General features: G+C 43.1%; 1 protein-coding gene across 1 annotated transcript in view; it reads right to left on the bottom strand.

The window, feature by feature from the left end:
- Positions 1 to 12,259, bottom strand: part of ak5 (adenylate kinase 5) — a 57,251-nt gene extending 44,992 nt beyond the window's left edge. Inside the window, exons 1-5 of the mRNA XM_061084231.1 lie at positions 12,200 to 12,259; positions 10,852 to 11,038; positions 8,565 to 8,732; positions 4,678 to 4,850; positions 1,485 to 1,598 (exon numbers count right to left, since the gene is read on the bottom strand). Of these exons, the coding sequence (XP_060940214.1) occupies positions 1,485 to 1,598; positions 4,678 to 4,850; positions 8,565 to 8,732; positions 10,852 to 11,038; positions 12,200 to 12,259 (702 nt within the window). The remainder of the gene's footprint in view (positions 1 to 1,484; positions 1,599 to 4,677; positions 4,851 to 8,564; positions 8,733 to 10,851; positions 11,039 to 12,199) is intronic.
- Between the last annotated feature and the right edge of the window lie 4,141 nt (positions 12,260 to 16,400).

Genomic DNA, 16,400 nt, shown 5'->3' with positions numbered 1-16,400 from the left:
TAGTGAGACCTTTTCGCTTCCATATAGCTTTATCAAAAGAATGATCATGAAATTACACTTTTCTTCATTATGAATATGAATGAAAAACGTCTAAATTATATATTTACTTTGAATCAGTGGATTTATTTAGTCTGTACACATTTGTTATTTATTATTCGGTGGTGAGAGCAGACTTTCTCTCCAGAGGAGCCATGAATATTTGATTCAGGCTCATTCTGTACTGATAATATTTAAGTGGAGCAATACCTTAGCGGGCTAATCTAAATATAGTTAATATGTACGTACAGTGTGGTGTAATTATAAGACTCCCCTGTGTGTTTTAACAGTCTGGTTATGTCACTACAACATACAGCGAATGTTAAATGTAATAATGGGATAGTTGCTTTGTGGTTTGCTTGTTTAAAACTGGCTTTGGTCTCCAATCAGAACAAAAGTTAACGGTGCAACTTCGATCGTTAAACGTCAGTCGGCTGCTGCCATGGAAACACAAATATGACATGTTTGAAAAATGACAGTGTGCACGATAACTCATGTGTCGCGATGTGATGAGAATTCAAATTTCAAAAATGCAAATTGCATGCAGAAGTATTACATTCTAATTTCTATTAGTCCAGACTTTGATTGGCTCCAATTAGAGAGTAGGAGACAAAGCTTCTAAACTAAACTTGTATAACTGATTAAACATGTATAATTTGTCAAAGAGTCTGAATGACCTCACAATGACCTCCAGACGTTTCTGATATCCAACACCCGGCATCAAACCCCGATCCGACTCAACCAGAGCTGCCATCCTCACATGACACACTGCTGCAGCTGGAGTGTGTGTGTGTGTGTGTGTGTGTTGGATGTACAGATAAGAGCTTTTGCTGCATCACAAAGTAACAACAGTGTCTCTGAGACCGGTTCAGATCCTACAAGAGAAACATCATGTGCTCCAATGTGGGATGGATGTGTTGCCATCATGTTAGCAACGCAACCCGATTGTGACGTTCTTCCGGCCCAGCAGGGACACAGTGGGTGGATGAGATTCTACAGCCAACAAAACAACACGATATCACAAGAATGAGTCAAAAGCCTCTCCTGAACGGCTCCCTCCATCCACCATGTTGTTGTCACCGAGAGAGAAGTTGCATAAGTGATTCACGGCTCTTTTGTGTGTGAAAACAACACAACAGTTGTGACACCCCCTCTGAAATAATTGGACAGACCCTGCGTCTAGAACAAATCTGAAAAATGGGTAAAATGGATGGACTGTATTTTTTAAAAACGACTTTCTAGTGTCATCGCCCGCCCAGAGTGCTCGAGTGACTTCCACCCATACATTCACACGGCGCTTATATAAACTGTGTATCACTCATCCAGCTCAGCCGTCTGCTGCAGCTCGCCTGAGGACCCTTCTGGATGAGACGGGGGGGCGGGGTGGGGGGGTTCAACCACCCGTGAACGACCCGCTCTACCTCCCGAGCCACAGCTGTGCCACTCACCTGGTCCTCGAAGGACAAGGCCTGTCCCACGTCTCGAGGGAAGCCGTCTATGACGATACCGTGAGCGTCCGGGATCTTCATGATCTTCTGCTTGATCTCAGTTATCGTTGTCTCCTGAGGAAACGACAAAACAAAAACAAGGTTCAGGATCAGCGTCGCTTGGTGCCTCGGTTTGTGTTTACATGTTTAAAGGGCAATAAAAAACGATTTTCTCTGCTTGATAAACCACTGTTTACCACATGTGTGATCATTACAATTATCTCGACAATTAGCCAGATGCTTGGAGTTCGGGCTAATTGAGGATTCCACAAATTTAGCATTTTAACTTTGTCACATTGCAATTGCCAAAACCATGGGGGGGCAGTTTGCTTAGAGTTTCTTACAGTCTGCTTATAATAAAGTTGCTTTTCAATCAAAACCATGAGAGACATAATACGTTTGTTTTAATTAAAAAGCCCTTTGGAAATTAAGCTGATTTACAGAAATAAACACTGTGAAAATGATAGAAATCTAAAAGCTTAATTATACATAATAACATAATTCGCCTGTTATCCAGTTGCACTTTAATATTTCTGAACGCAGCAGAAGGATTGTCTGGAGTGCACCCGGGGGCAGAGAGTCTTAGCTTCTTTCATCATCGTTTACTTCCTCGTGGCTGGAGGAGGTCAACGCGTACGGATGTATTTCTCCAGGCAGAACGCATCATGCGATATGGCAGAGATACGTGAGCAGCGCTGCGGTCTAAAAATAACAACCGTGGTCGTGGCCAAACGCTGAGTAACACAGACATTTAATTTCCCTTCTAACCGCAGATCGGGAGCAGCCGGGATTAGAGCCGGTCTCAGCTCCATCAAGAAGATTAATGTACGCAGGTAAAGACAAAATGAGAAAAGCTCATCGAAGAAAAGCCGTGTGGTGTCTGAGCTCTCGCAGGAACACAAGACATCGGAAGATCATCTCCGACTCCGATAGAGACGACTTGTCCACAACAACACGGCAGCAATCACACAGACACACAACAGAGTCGTCGTTAGATCCCAAATCTCTCCCTGGTTCCCACTTCACTTCCCCCCCCCACACGCTGCACACTCAGCACTTTACTTAATACTGAGCTGCAAAATGAGATCTGGGACACTTATGAACCATCATCAGGTTTAATGCAACACTGGCTGGTTTGCAAAAAGAATATGAGCCACATTGCAGTCAGTTGATTTCATTGTTAATAATCTGCCAATATGTTTCTCGAGTAACTATTGTTTTATTAATAAAATGTTAAATTAAAAATACGATTTTGTGTTTGAATTTCCCACAGCCCATGATGACACATTTACTGTCCTAAAACCCCTTAGGACAGTAAATGGAGGAAGTGGACTCTATGGCGGTTGACACAGACTTGACATGACAGCAGGTTTCATTTTTTGTTTTCTGTTTCGAGTTGTCGACGTTGTTGATGACTTGTATTGTTGTACTTATTGTTGAATAAAAAGAAAATGGTAAAAACAAAAAAAATCCATAGGAATCTAAAACGACCAAATATTTGTCATTTTTTATTAAAAGAATTATCTGTTTTATTTCGAGGGAGTTTCTGTTACTGTGCTCTTACGCTAATTGTCCTGGAAATATGATAATCTTAAGCCTCTGGTACGATACTTCTCATTTCCCACGTGGCCACCCTGATCCCAGTTCAACACTACATCTCCCATGATGCAGCTCTTCTAACTGTCTATTGTAATGGAAAGTTCCATTGATCAATGTCTTACCACTGTGAAGAATGTCTTCTACTGTTTTGACTGTTTTCTGAGCACTTAGCTGATACAACATCGATGTCTTCCACCTCCTGTTGACCTATATTTGTCTGGGTTTGATTCCTCTTTGTGTAACAGTGATGCCAGACAGCAGACGGTTTGTGTGTCTGCTTTCTGTTTTGTTTCCTGTTTATCACATTGTATAAGAATCCCTTCCTTTTTACCTTCTCCTGGTTGCACTCTGAGTCATGTTGCTGTCTGGCTGTGTAAACCTCTGCAGAGATAATAATTAAACCTCTAAAGACAACTCCGATCTGACAAACTCATTATTTCAAATCTCCTGATAAATTTCCACGACACTATCACCTGGTCAGCACGTCATGCACTCACTCCATGGAGCTGCACTGTATTAGAGATTAGACGTTTCTAAAGATAGAGACGCAAGAGCACAACCCGTCTTTAATTTGAGACCAGTCAGAAATCCAAACGCCTCTCGTCAGAAGTCGACTGTCGTTGTCTGACAGTCGATGAAATGATGTTGTGTACTTGCTGCACTCAGACTCACAGATGAGCACGGTCACCGTTACTCAGGCTACAAGAGGAAATGCACGGAGGATTTCTCTCCTCGAGTGTTTGCCCTCTTGTTAAGAGGAAGATGGGAAAATGAATGCAGCTCTCATCCTTACATAAGCTTACAGATTTCATAATCAAGCCTATCTTAACAAACAATGGACTGTAACTACTCATTTGGCTCATTCCATCCATATTGAGGTGCAGGGTTATTGTTTGGTCCTTTCTTTGTCCTTGGATATGTCAAGTTGAAATGAGTCTTTACCTGTAAATGTGATGAAGTACAGTATTCGCCTTCGTTCAGTCTTAAATTCAGTAGAGAGCTGAAAAGCACTTCTAGTTCACATTCCTTACAAAGTTACTTTATTTCTGTTTGAGGTATTATTTCGTTTTTACTTGTATGCCCCTGTACATTTCAGGAAGAAAAATCTAAAATGGTGGTACCAGCTACAGTGTAATCTTTTGCCTTGATTTGCCTTTCTTTACCAGGAGACTGAATTTTCCTTTTTTGTTTTTTAATGCGATTTAACTTGCACTCTGTGTGAATTTCAAACCGCAAAAAGGCGCCGGGTGTCAACATCAGACCATTTCTAATCTGATGTTATATATATACGTTGAATTGAGAAACGTGAGGTGTTTACTACGTGTTGGAATCAGCCTCCATCATTGTCTTGCAGGGATTATGCTAATGAGCAGCATCCCTCTCCCAGCATGTGATATGGATGCTGATAATTAGCCCCTTATTACAGTCCCGCTGTGATAATGACCCACGAGTGACTGGACACTCAGCGCTGATCCCTCCACTCATCTCCTCCCCCCCTCTACACACACACACACACACACACTCCCACCCCTCGCCTCCTCTGTTTCTCTGCTACCTGCGGTGCCAGCTCGCCATTGGTGATGATTTTTGCAATCAGGCTCCACTTCCTGTTGCTGGTGGCGTTGTGGATCATCTTCTTCCTCAGCAGCTCGCCCACCGACACGTACACGAAGCCGTAGCGCTCGGCGATCTTCAGGCTCTGTGTTCCCTTGCCGCTGCCAGGGCCACCTGGGCACAGAGGGAGAGCTGTTGATGTTTTGGGAGAGAGAGTACGTGTGTGTGTGTGTGTGTGTGTATGTGTGTGTGTGTGTGTGTGTGTGTGTGTGTGTGTGTGTGTGTGTGTGTGGGAATGTGTGAGTGTGAAACGTTAGGCGTGTGGGTGTGTTAGCGGAGGCGCTGGTGTGTATGACTGAGAGAAAGTCAGACTGTTCCTGTGTGTGTGTGTGTGTTGATGAGAGGAACAGGTACGTGTGAACCTCCTACATTCGCTAACAAATCCTAGTTTTCTCTCTTTTATTCCGGCGATGAAAGCTGATCGTGCAGAGGAGTGATGAACGGGAGGAAGATGAATCGTTTGAGAAATATGAACACGACTCATCTAAATGTCAATTCTTTGCTGTTACACAACAGAATTAAAACAAAATGGTAAGTTTTAAAGTTTAAAAAAACCGAAGCGACATATACGATCATTTTGAAATCACCCTCACCACAGGGAATCCAACTCAATTCAGTATCTTAATGGTGGTGAGCGGTGTGAGGCTGTCACTTAGTGAAAGGCCTGTTCGCAGGTAAGTGCCTCTAAAAGCCATTTGACGACCGGAATGCTGCTTCGCTGATTGACACACGAGTTTCCTTCCAGGATTTCAGAGTTCCTCCTGTCACCATAGAAATGACAACCGCTCGGAAACTGATTCCGGTGGAAAAGCACGGCCAGGCCGAGGTGAGGAGAGAGCCTGGGAACAAGCTGTGCTCATCGGTAATCCAGTCCTCCAGTCCTGGGGCTGCTGTCAGAAATGGATGGATGGATCTAAATGAGAATCTGGAGGTCTCACAGCCAAGTGATGATAATTGTCCTCACAAGATCTGCTGATTTGCAAGTGTTGAGCTGGTGTTTGGCTTCAAGTGCTAAAATCTGTTCAGTCCAAGTCAACCTTTGTGCTATAGACTGTAAATAAAGATGGATGACGCGACTCCTCCTCCTCCAATTATGCCGAAATGAAGCCAAAATATTCCGGATACAAGCGTCGCTATCTAAAGGCTCTTATATACTACTACGTGTCCGTTTCTTGGAGAGGGCTCCACGAGGGGGCAAAGAGTCTTTTTGATTTTTACTTCTCCGACACAGTACGTCGGAAAAAATTCATCGCCAAACCCATAGGTGGCGCAACGGAAGACGAGCTCAGAGAAGCCTACCCCATTTGGGAAGAAGAAGTCCACGTGTGTCTGTTTACATGTTAGCCTGCCTCCCACACACTGAACCATGGCAACTAACAGAACTAAATAAAGTGACACCCAGCGGGTCAAAATGCTGATGTAATTGTTTCTTAGCGCAGCGGTTCCCAGGTCTTGTTTCCGAACTGTGTTGCTGATTCCACAGCTTGAATCTGCTTGAGGCTACATGTAGCTAGAAGCTAACCGGAGCTAGCTCCCCTCCCAGCTTCCACACACAGTCAGCAGGGACTCCCGACACTAACTACTATCCAGTGTTTGCTTCTAACCTGACGGTATTATAGAAACAGTGTCATGATAGAAGTGGAATTAAAGTCGTGACGGCGGGTTCTTGCACTGTTACCACCGCAGTTAGCATGGTGGCTAGCCTAGCCCGCTAGCCTAGCCTGCTAGCGCTGTTTTGAAAGCTCGTTATAACCGTATGTGACCGTGCACACATGCCGTCAGTGCTCTAACGAGCCACCGTCAGCCGGACAACTCCGCTGGCTTAACACACACGTCACATTAATCGTAGAATCATAGTTGTGTTCGTGTTTGTTGCTACAAGTAAACAGGAAGTTTGAGGTCCGGTAATACGGAAATGACGTCATACGGAAATGATGTCGTTCGCGGACCAATCACAGCCAAGAGCTGTCCGTGGGGTCTCCGAAATAAACACGTACAGTTAGAAAAATCAGACGTGTACGAAAAGCTCTCCGAGGCGCTCGGAGAGGGCGTTCCACGACGGATAGGACGGTCTTATCTGTCCGTAATAGAAAAAACGGAGAGGCATAAATTGGCCTTAAGGAGCCGGTAGAGTAAATCCCAACGTTACACACTCTACCAATCATGAGTCTGTCTCAGCTGTCAGTCATGACGTGTCACCTTGTTTTTAAAGCATCAAATAACTTTCAAAACAAAACAACTTTTCACGAACATCAGTGAGAGAAGAACGACCTGAAATGACAGGAACCATCTTTTAACCTCAACCCTTAAAGGGGGTTTCTGAGATCCGTCTTTCCCCAGAGTGGGACAGATGGACAGGCAGACAGACGGACAGATTGATGGGGGGGGGGGGGCAGATGGATGAACAGCCTGCAGACCAAATATCTGAGGTCTGCTGCTGCTGCTGCTGCAAAACCACCAATAGATCAAATTAAATATTCCAATGTAATGTAATATGTATTTAAAAGCAATTTATCATAGAGCCTGGTGGGTTTTGTTGTTTAGCGTTCGAGCCCATGGGTTAGGGTTAGATGGGAAGTGGCTTCGTGCTGAGAGGAAACAACCGACCTCCACATCACAGAACGTGTGTGAACCATAGATTTATATATAAAGACTAGATGTCTCGTCTGCGTTGCCGGCCAACGGAGCCAGACGTCCGCACATGGCGGCCATCTTGCTAGGGGGCAGCTCGCTCACCCATAACATTGTGTTGGTAGTGGTAAATAACCATAACTTGCTCAATTTTCAACCGATTTTTAAACGGTCTGGTTTGTTATAAACGTCAGAGATGTAGTTACTGCATACTTATGAATAATTATGTTATTTTCTAAAAAAAAAATGAATAATTTATGCAGTGTCATAACTACATCTCTGACGTTTATAACAAACCAGATCGTTTAAAAATCGGTTGTAAATTGAGCAAGTTATGGTTATTTACCACTACCAACACAATGTTATGGGTGAGCGAGATGCCCCCTAGCAAGATGGCCGCCATGTGCGGACGTCTGGCTCCGTCGAACGAGACATCTAGTCTTTATATATAAATCTATGGTGTGACCATCCCAGGTAAACAACATAAAGCCACACACAGAGAACTGATGGAGGTTAAATCGCTCTGAAAAGACTCTGAGGTCATATTCCTGCTTATTTAAAGTATTTTAAAGAGCGTTTATAAATAGCCGCCTCCTCTCTCCAGTGGCATTACTCTTATTATGCAGCTGCCGTGCTTAATTTATGAGTTTAATGAATGTGTCTGACAGGGTAATGCACGGGCGCATGGAGGAAATCAGATTAGGAGAGCGTGAGTGTCACAACACGCAACCAGATCCCCCCCGATGATACTCAGGGAGAGAGGTGAGGCTACGTTCAAATACCAGGAAACATCCTTATCGTAAGCTAACCCTGATCTAACCTTAAACATGTCCTCCCCTTGTAATGTAATGATTTACATCCTTGAGACTTGCTTATGCCGCCTTAATGGGATCGTGTAAACAGCTCTGAGGTCCCCAGAACATGGGTAATACCTGGAACACACACACACACACACACACACACACACACTCCCCCAGCTGTTCCCATCCAGGCTGTGTATTTTTAGATAATCAGTAAAGAAAACATAAACTTCTATTCTGTATTCTTGACCTTTTTACATTCATGTATCAGGCTTCGTTATCTCGTGGAAAACATCCAAGGAATCCAGATGAGGGCTTATCAGTGTTTCCTCATTTGTGTTGTGTGAGGTTGGATACTTGAAGTTGTGATGTTGTGTTGGTTGTGTTGCTGCTTTACCGATGACCAGGATGATTTTGGGCCGTGGTCTCGACGGGTCGAACACCTCGTACTCCTCGATGAGCTCCGCCGTCTCCGACAGGTCCGAGTCGCTCTCGATGGAGAACTGGCTGATGGGGGGGAGGCGGTCGTAGCGTCTGTAGGGGAAGTTGGGACTGTCGGGCAACACTGTGGCACACACACAAACACACAAACACACACACGTACAAAAGGTTTAAATGACAACAAATGGAACCATCATTTAGTTCTGTCAGCTACAGGTGCAGCTGTCAGTGTATTTCAACTGTTGACAATCCCATTTCACAACAAACCCGTTAAAAAAAACAAAAATCCTTCACAGAAATTCTTCACGTGTGATGAATTCAGAGACGATTCATTCTCAGTTACACATCTGTCTCTTGTGAGGAACTCGATTAAAACACGTTCAACAAAGATAGAAATCCTCCGTGCATGTTTTTCCACAGGAGCAGCAATTATCGCGATCCTGTGTAGTTTAATTATAGCGCTGATGCACAATTCCAGCGGTGACACCACACGCATCAGTCACTAGAAATGTGGATTTGTTGAATCGAAAGAAAACAGAGGAGCAATTCAGTGCAAACGATTTGGCAAAACACTTCAAAAACTGTTGCAGAGATGAAAAGTATTTAGTAAAACACTGAAATGTGCTAATTCAATCAATCAATCAAATTTGATTTGTATAGCCCATATTCACAAATCATCATTTGTCTCATAGGGCTTTAACATGGTGTGACATCCTCTGTCCTTAACCCTCAACAAGAGTCAGGAAAAACTACTAAAAAACCCTTTTAACAGGTAAAAATACGTAGAAACCTCAGAGAGACACATGTGAGGATCCCTCTCCCAGGACGGACTGAAGTGCAATAGATGTCAAGTGTAGGAAAACATCATCTAGATTAAAGTTTTTTAGCAGCATTGATAGGGTAAATATTTTGAAGGATAACTTCAATACGGTATTTCAAGCAGTCCTGCTGCAATCCTAGTCTAGCTAGTGCAGCTAATGCCTCCTCCCTCCGTCTTACTTTTATCCCGGAGACATTTCTGACTCAGACAATCAGGAGGATGACTTGCGAGAGAAGAGGCAGCTGCTTTTTCTTCCAGCAGATGTTTTTAAAACTCTGAGCTCGTAGCGCATTGGAAATCTCTCCCCCCCCCCCCCGATGAGGCTGTGGCTCCCAGCAGCTAAACCCTGCAGCTGGCAAACCTCACAGGCATCGTTTGCACAATATAACGAGAAGCAGGATGAGGGTGGATCTCAAAAAACAGGAGTCCTGTGTGTGTGTTGTGAATCCTGTTTGTGAGCCCGGAGGCTTCTGTTGAACAAACAGTATCTCCGTGCAGCTGCATGCTGGGAGAGACACGCCTGTAAACAAGCTTCTTATTAATGCACACATGACTTTATTAGCCCGGCCGAGGAGGTGCTCTCTCTCTCTTCTTCATGCGAAAACAACTGAACGGATTTTCCACAAAACTTGAAGTTATTTTTAGCGACATTGTCTCAAACTTCCCAGAGAATAATTCATGGATCTTGATGAAAACATCTGACATATTTAGGGAACTTATATCTATGAGTGAGTGTAATTTGGTGCATCTTGATTGAAGGAGAATGTTGAAGCCTTGACGGTAAAGCTAAAATCTAAATTACCCCTATCATGTCGCTGAATGAACAAACAATGCCATCAATAAATTATGCAAATAGTTTGTTAGCAAACGGGAGAACTTTGCTTTGCTTTGCAAATTAGAAACCAGTTTTGCATGTGCAGTGCCAGCTACGCCTACTGTACAGATCAGGATCACTGCCAAGATGAATCATTCATTTCGTGGACTCTGAATTTTTCTTTTAACTGTATCATAACAGACGATAAATGCACTGCTCGTCTCAGGCAGCACAGGGATCCGGGAGGTTCCACCTGTGATCTGCACGCTGGATTCTGTCCGCGAACACGAGGAGGTGTTGTGGACATGTTGTGTTTGTGGGCGTTCTGGCTTCTGGCTCTGAATCTGTGTGAGAGAAGTGATGCACGCAGCTGAGCCTCTCGAAAAAAAACAAAAAACTCCAGCCACTGAAGGATGAAATAACAACAACTCTTATCTCGTCTGGCTCTAAAAACTCTGCTGGTGCTTCCAAGATCAACAGTTTTAACAATGCTGCTGCGACTGAGCTCATTCGGCTGCAGCACAAAACCTCAACAGGCGTTTTCCTGTTGAAACAATGAGCTATTATGGTCTTGATACATTACACTTGGGAGATTAGCTTCATGCTCACCGTTTCTGAAGAGGGACCTGCGTGATTGGCCCCCGTTGAGCGGAGGAAGGGACTTCTTCTCCTGGCCCACGAAGGTGTCCCACCGCACCTTGTCCGCCCCCCCCAGCTCCCTGACTTTCTGCAGACAGACCTCCAGGTAGTCGATGGGGTCGTCGGGCCGGTAGTACATCAGACCTGTCAGCAGGCTCTGGAGGAGAGAGAGAGAGAGAGAGAGAGGCAGAGCGAGTGAGAGGGCTGAGTCGTAATGATGTGGTTGTTTCTCCAGCCGCCTTAATGAAGTGCAGAGCTGGTTGCCGTGGCTCGTCTCCGGCCGGGATCAAAACATCTCATCCAGTCAGAAGCCCATGAAATTGGACTGAGCTGTGCAAACAAACCGGTTATTATCATCCTGGAGGAGGAGGACTAAGCAGTGGTGCATGTGAGAGGTCCCCATGACCCAGAATGTTTGAAAATAAAAGCCTCCTCTGGGACTTCATCTCTCCCCCCATCAGACGCAGGCAAAACAAGAAGCTTCTCCCGGCTGATGGAGGATAAAAACGCTTTTATATGAGCAGCACTTCTCTGCAGTTATGATGATAATGTGTCACTTTACTGCTCAGTGTAATAACCAATCAGCAGAACTGGCTCTAATTAAGTGGATGAGCCAATTTAGTTTCCCCTCAGGGAAAAAGAAGATTATATTTCATTATCATATATCTGTAAGTTATTATACTGTGTCGGACTGAGGTTATTAACAGTGACCGGCCTTAAGTACCTTTGATATGCCTTTGATATATAATTATGAATCATTATTATTCATTTTTAAACAACCTCTCGTACTTTATAGCACAGACGCACCATTATTATTAGTGACGAGTCATATGATCACATTTTCTTTTTGGTCTTCATGATAAAATAACAGTTTCTATCTGAGAGCATCTCAGTGGAGAGGCTGCATCATGTCCATCGGAAGATAATAACACAAAAAGGTGGAGATTTGAGTTTGGTTAAAATTCCATCTTTGACTATTGTGATTGTTTAGTCGTATTAAAAACTAGTTAGGAAGTGGTTTATAAAAATGATGATGAATCCATCAATCTATTAAATGCAGAAATCTACCTCCAGGTTTTTCATGATCTAAGTGGCATCTGTGACAAAATCACACAAAAATAATCCCCAGCCTGATTCTGACATGATTTCTGCAAAGCATCGATGCTACACACACACACACACACACACACACACACACACACACACACACACACACACACACACACACACACACACACACACACACACAGACACACACACACTGTGAGACCTGCACCCCCCTGTACCTCCAGCTCATCCCCTCGCCAGCAGCTCTCACCTCAAACAGCTGAGGGATCTCCCGCCGGGCGAGGTACTCCTTGGCATCGTTGGTATTCATCTCCTCCTCCTCTCCTCTCGGATCTTCTCTTCTCCTCCTCTCCTCTCGGATCTTCTCTTCCTCTCCTCTCCTCTCGGATCTTCTCTTCTCCTCCTCTCCTCTCTTCTCTTCTCTTCTCTTCTCTTCTCTTCTGGAATCACAACTTGTCCTCCGCGGGTCTGGTGCTGCTCTCCGGATCCGGTGTGTGCAGGAAACCTCTGGTCATCAACCGGAGCTCCACACGCACGTCCGCTCAGCGCATGTTGCCTGGTGTGTGGTGGACTCGGTGGATTCCTGCAGAGACTCACAACTCTCACACACCTCACACATCTCACACAGCTCCAGCCTCCTCCTCCTCCTCCTCCTCCTCGTCTTTGTGGCTGTTCCGTCCGCCCCCCCACCGCGCTCTTCCTCCAGCACGCGTCGTGTGTGCGCTCCTGACGTTGGCACCAAAGAGGCTGCGCGCAAATACGCACGCAGCCACTCGACTTTACGCGTTTTACTCGTTCACCGTTAGCTTGGAATTAAAAGTAACTAAGTACATTTGCTATAATTTACTATTCAATTAATAATTCTACTGTAATTATGAGGGAAGTAAGCAGCAGTGACGTATTTCATTGAAAACTGACTCAGTTTATCCGCTATGATACATGTCGTGGATTAAACTGCCCAATAGGATGTTATTGAATCAATAATAATGATGTAAAGATAAAACAACACAAGAGAAGAGCCATTCCACTTCATGAGCACTTTTCCAGTTGGTATTTGAACACTTTGAAGCTCATATTTCTTCATATTGTCGTCCACCATCAGATCCAGTGTAAAGTTGCTCTACAACCATTTTTACGCTTAATAAAAAGTCGTCAACACAAGATCCACTTTCTTTGAGTTTCTGCAGCTTTTATTCTGGGGGTTTTGTTCCTGTTTTGTCAGGCAGTTGTTTCCAAGTTAGAATTCAATCTTAAAGTTCATATATACGCACGCAGCAACTTGACTTTACGTGTTTTACTCGTTTACCGTTAGCTTGGAATTAGAAGTTACTAAGTGCATTTGCTATAATTTACTATTCAATTATTAATTAATCTGCCCAACAGGATGTTATTGAGTCAATGATAATGATCTAATAATAAAGCAACTTAAGAGAAGAGCCATTCCACCTCATGCGCAATTTTCCAGTTGGTATTTAAAGGCTCATATTTCTGTGCTTTAACTGAATTAAGTTTTGAATTTGGCACTTTTACTTGTAAATGTATTACATTTTTACATATTATAAGCCGTGCACCATCAGATAACAGTGTAAAGTTGCTCTTCAACCATTTTTACGCTTAATGAAAAGTCGTCAACACAAGATCCACTTTCTTTGAGTTTCTGCAGCTTTTATTCTGAGGGTTTTAATCCTGATTTGTCAGGAAGTTGCTTCCAAGTTAGAATTCAATCTTAAAGTTCACAATTTTGTACTAAATGTACAGTTTTATCATGGATAACATGCATTACATGAAATAAATCGGTTTATTATCTCATCTTTAAGTCTGCAGCGCCAACCAAAATCTCACAGACTGTATTGCAAAAGGTGATTATATATATACACGTGTTTAGTAGGTCAGGTCATATGACTTGCACAACAATGTACATCTTTATTTTTGGTTATACATAAACAGTTCAGCAGAAGGTGACCTCTGTTTGACACAATCAAGATCTCCAGAAATACACCAATTTGAGTTCCAGCTTTGTTCCACAGGATTTGCTCCTTATTGGCCACTAATCCCCTCGACAACTGGACAGCTGACTTTGAGTCTCCTTGTTGGTTTCATCTCAGGACAGCATTAGATCAGTTGAGAGACACGAGTGTGTTAGAGAGCCAAGATCGTTGTATCTGAATCACGTTTCATGCACAACAGAGGATCAGTCACTTGCGAGGATAGAACAGCCTGGGAGTAAAATGCTAATTTGAAAATGGAAAGATGATTACATTAATGCGATTGAGATCTGTTACGTTGGCGCACCATCCTTGCTTTTTCTATTTTCTAATGCATTGCATTAAGAGGAGGACATTACAGTGATGAGCTCTGTGATGCTGCAGGTCAAAAGATCAAGAGGCAGCCGCAAAATTAAAGTGGTTGACAAACTTGTTCGTGCTCCCTGTGGTGTATCAAACCTGCTGCTGCTTTTCCAGGAGACCTTCTGCTCCCTTTGCTGCAATGTTGCATTAGAATTGCATGAAGGATATGTTTTTTTCATTGCTTCGCTGTATGACAGGACTCTCAGGCACTCAGGATACAGCAGCAGCACAACATGCATTTTGACATCGGCTGCCTGTCACTTCTCGTTACTGACGATCTCACCAATTAGCCGAAGAGGGAATTTGAATGTGAAGCTGTCAGCCGCATTTCATGTCCAGTCTGTGTTTTCTTCTTCTCTTGTCAGTGTATCAGTCGTATCTGACCAAATGGTGGTTTGCCTAATTGGACAGGCAGTCGAATGTTGCCCTTGAAGAATCATACTTTCAAATTTATAGTAAAATCATGCAGCAGTAAACCCGTCTGTTGAAGCACCAGAATGACACATACAGGGGAGAAGCCATTTTCTGTCCTTTCAATAGCAGCAGCACAGAAATAAAATGCTGCAGAACAGATTCCCTTTCCTATTAACTTTGTAATAAACAGTTCAGAAAATATCTAAAAACTAGTGAGTCTATAGGGAACTGGATGCTGACCTTGGTTGAACATAAACACATTTGCTACAGTTGAAATCGAATAACACGCTGCAAAAAAAACCAACCCTATATAAAATAATGATATTCCACAGAGTATCTCCAAACTACAGCATCTGCAGTAACCGACATTTATCATAGTTTAACTACTGGTTCTCTCTCTCTCTGGTTTTTAACTTTGAAATTGATTGGTTCACCCCCAGAAGAAATCTATGTCTGCCCCTGGAATAACAAGCCCCTCAAGCACAGGCTGCATCGTATGATAAACAGAGATATTCTAATATTTAAAATATACAATATTTTCCCACACTTTTCAAAAGAAGTATATAATTAATTATAAGAAAACAATTCAGTGCCATGATGGTAACAGATCACTACTTTCTTCAAAAATAATTATATTAAGAATAATGTGCATTAAAAATTGTGCCCATTGGTGTGCAAAGGGGTAAATGATTACTAGAATTATGCCCTCATAAGTGTTTTGCATCTTCATTTTTTACATTTTTTATTTCACCTGTAACTATCATTTATATGGGCCACAGGTATTTATGTTTATCGTAAATCTATCTGTCATTTGTTTTTGCTTCTCTTTTGTACAGGGACGTAGCAGGATTTTATTATATGTAGATGTAGAGGTTATACATCCCCTGTATGAAATAAAATATTCACTTTTATTATAAATCAGGGACAAACTGACAGTGTTTTATGATCCACAGTGACATCTTTAAATAGGGATGATTTACCCCCTCGTCCTCAAAATGTCACATGACCCTGAGGAGGAGAAGCTCGGTCGCACACTTTCCTCAACTTTAAAATAAATCAAGGCGCTCAAATCTAGTGATGGCGAGATGAAGCTTCATGAAGCTTTGACGCTTTCCATCCAATCGGTTCACTCATGGGCCGAAGCTTCATGGTGCGATCATCTGCTCTACTGTCTCGTCAAGTGGACAATAAATGTTAAAACAGTGATTATAATGACACCTGTGCAACGCTTTGAATTGATTAAATGAATGAATGATGTTTGTGATGCCAATACATAAAGTATGAGCTTATTAATATGGTTTCTGCTTTTATGATACAATGGCGGGGTCAAAAGGCAAAGTGGAAACAAATTGGGCAGAGGGTTGTGATGTGAATGTGCTTGTGTGACCAGGGACAACATGTTACAGGTAAAATATGGAAAACATTTTATTCATTTTTATTTAAAAATAACAACTTTTCCACAACTTTTTCTTTTTTTTTGCAGACAAACGCGAGATAAAGTCCACAAAATGTGTGCGTGTGTGTGTGTGTGTGTGTGTGTGTGGGGGGGGGGGTCGTCACCTCATACGTCATCAACACAAGCCTTCGATATGCGCTTCCTGGATCCCTCGACACGGAAACACACATCACTACCACTCAAACCTTTTATTTTGAAATTCCTCTCACCGGAAGAACTCGCCTGGGCGGATC

This window comes from Limanda limanda, chromosome 13, assembly GCF_963576545.1.
Source record: "Limanda limanda chromosome 13, fLimLim1.1, whole genome shotgun sequence".
NCBI classification, from domain to species: domain Eukaryota; kingdom Metazoa; phylum Chordata; class Actinopteri; order Pleuronectiformes; family Pleuronectidae; genus Limanda; species Limanda limanda.
Note: the sequence above shows the minus strand (reverse complement) of the source record. Positions and strands in the feature narration are given on the sequence as shown.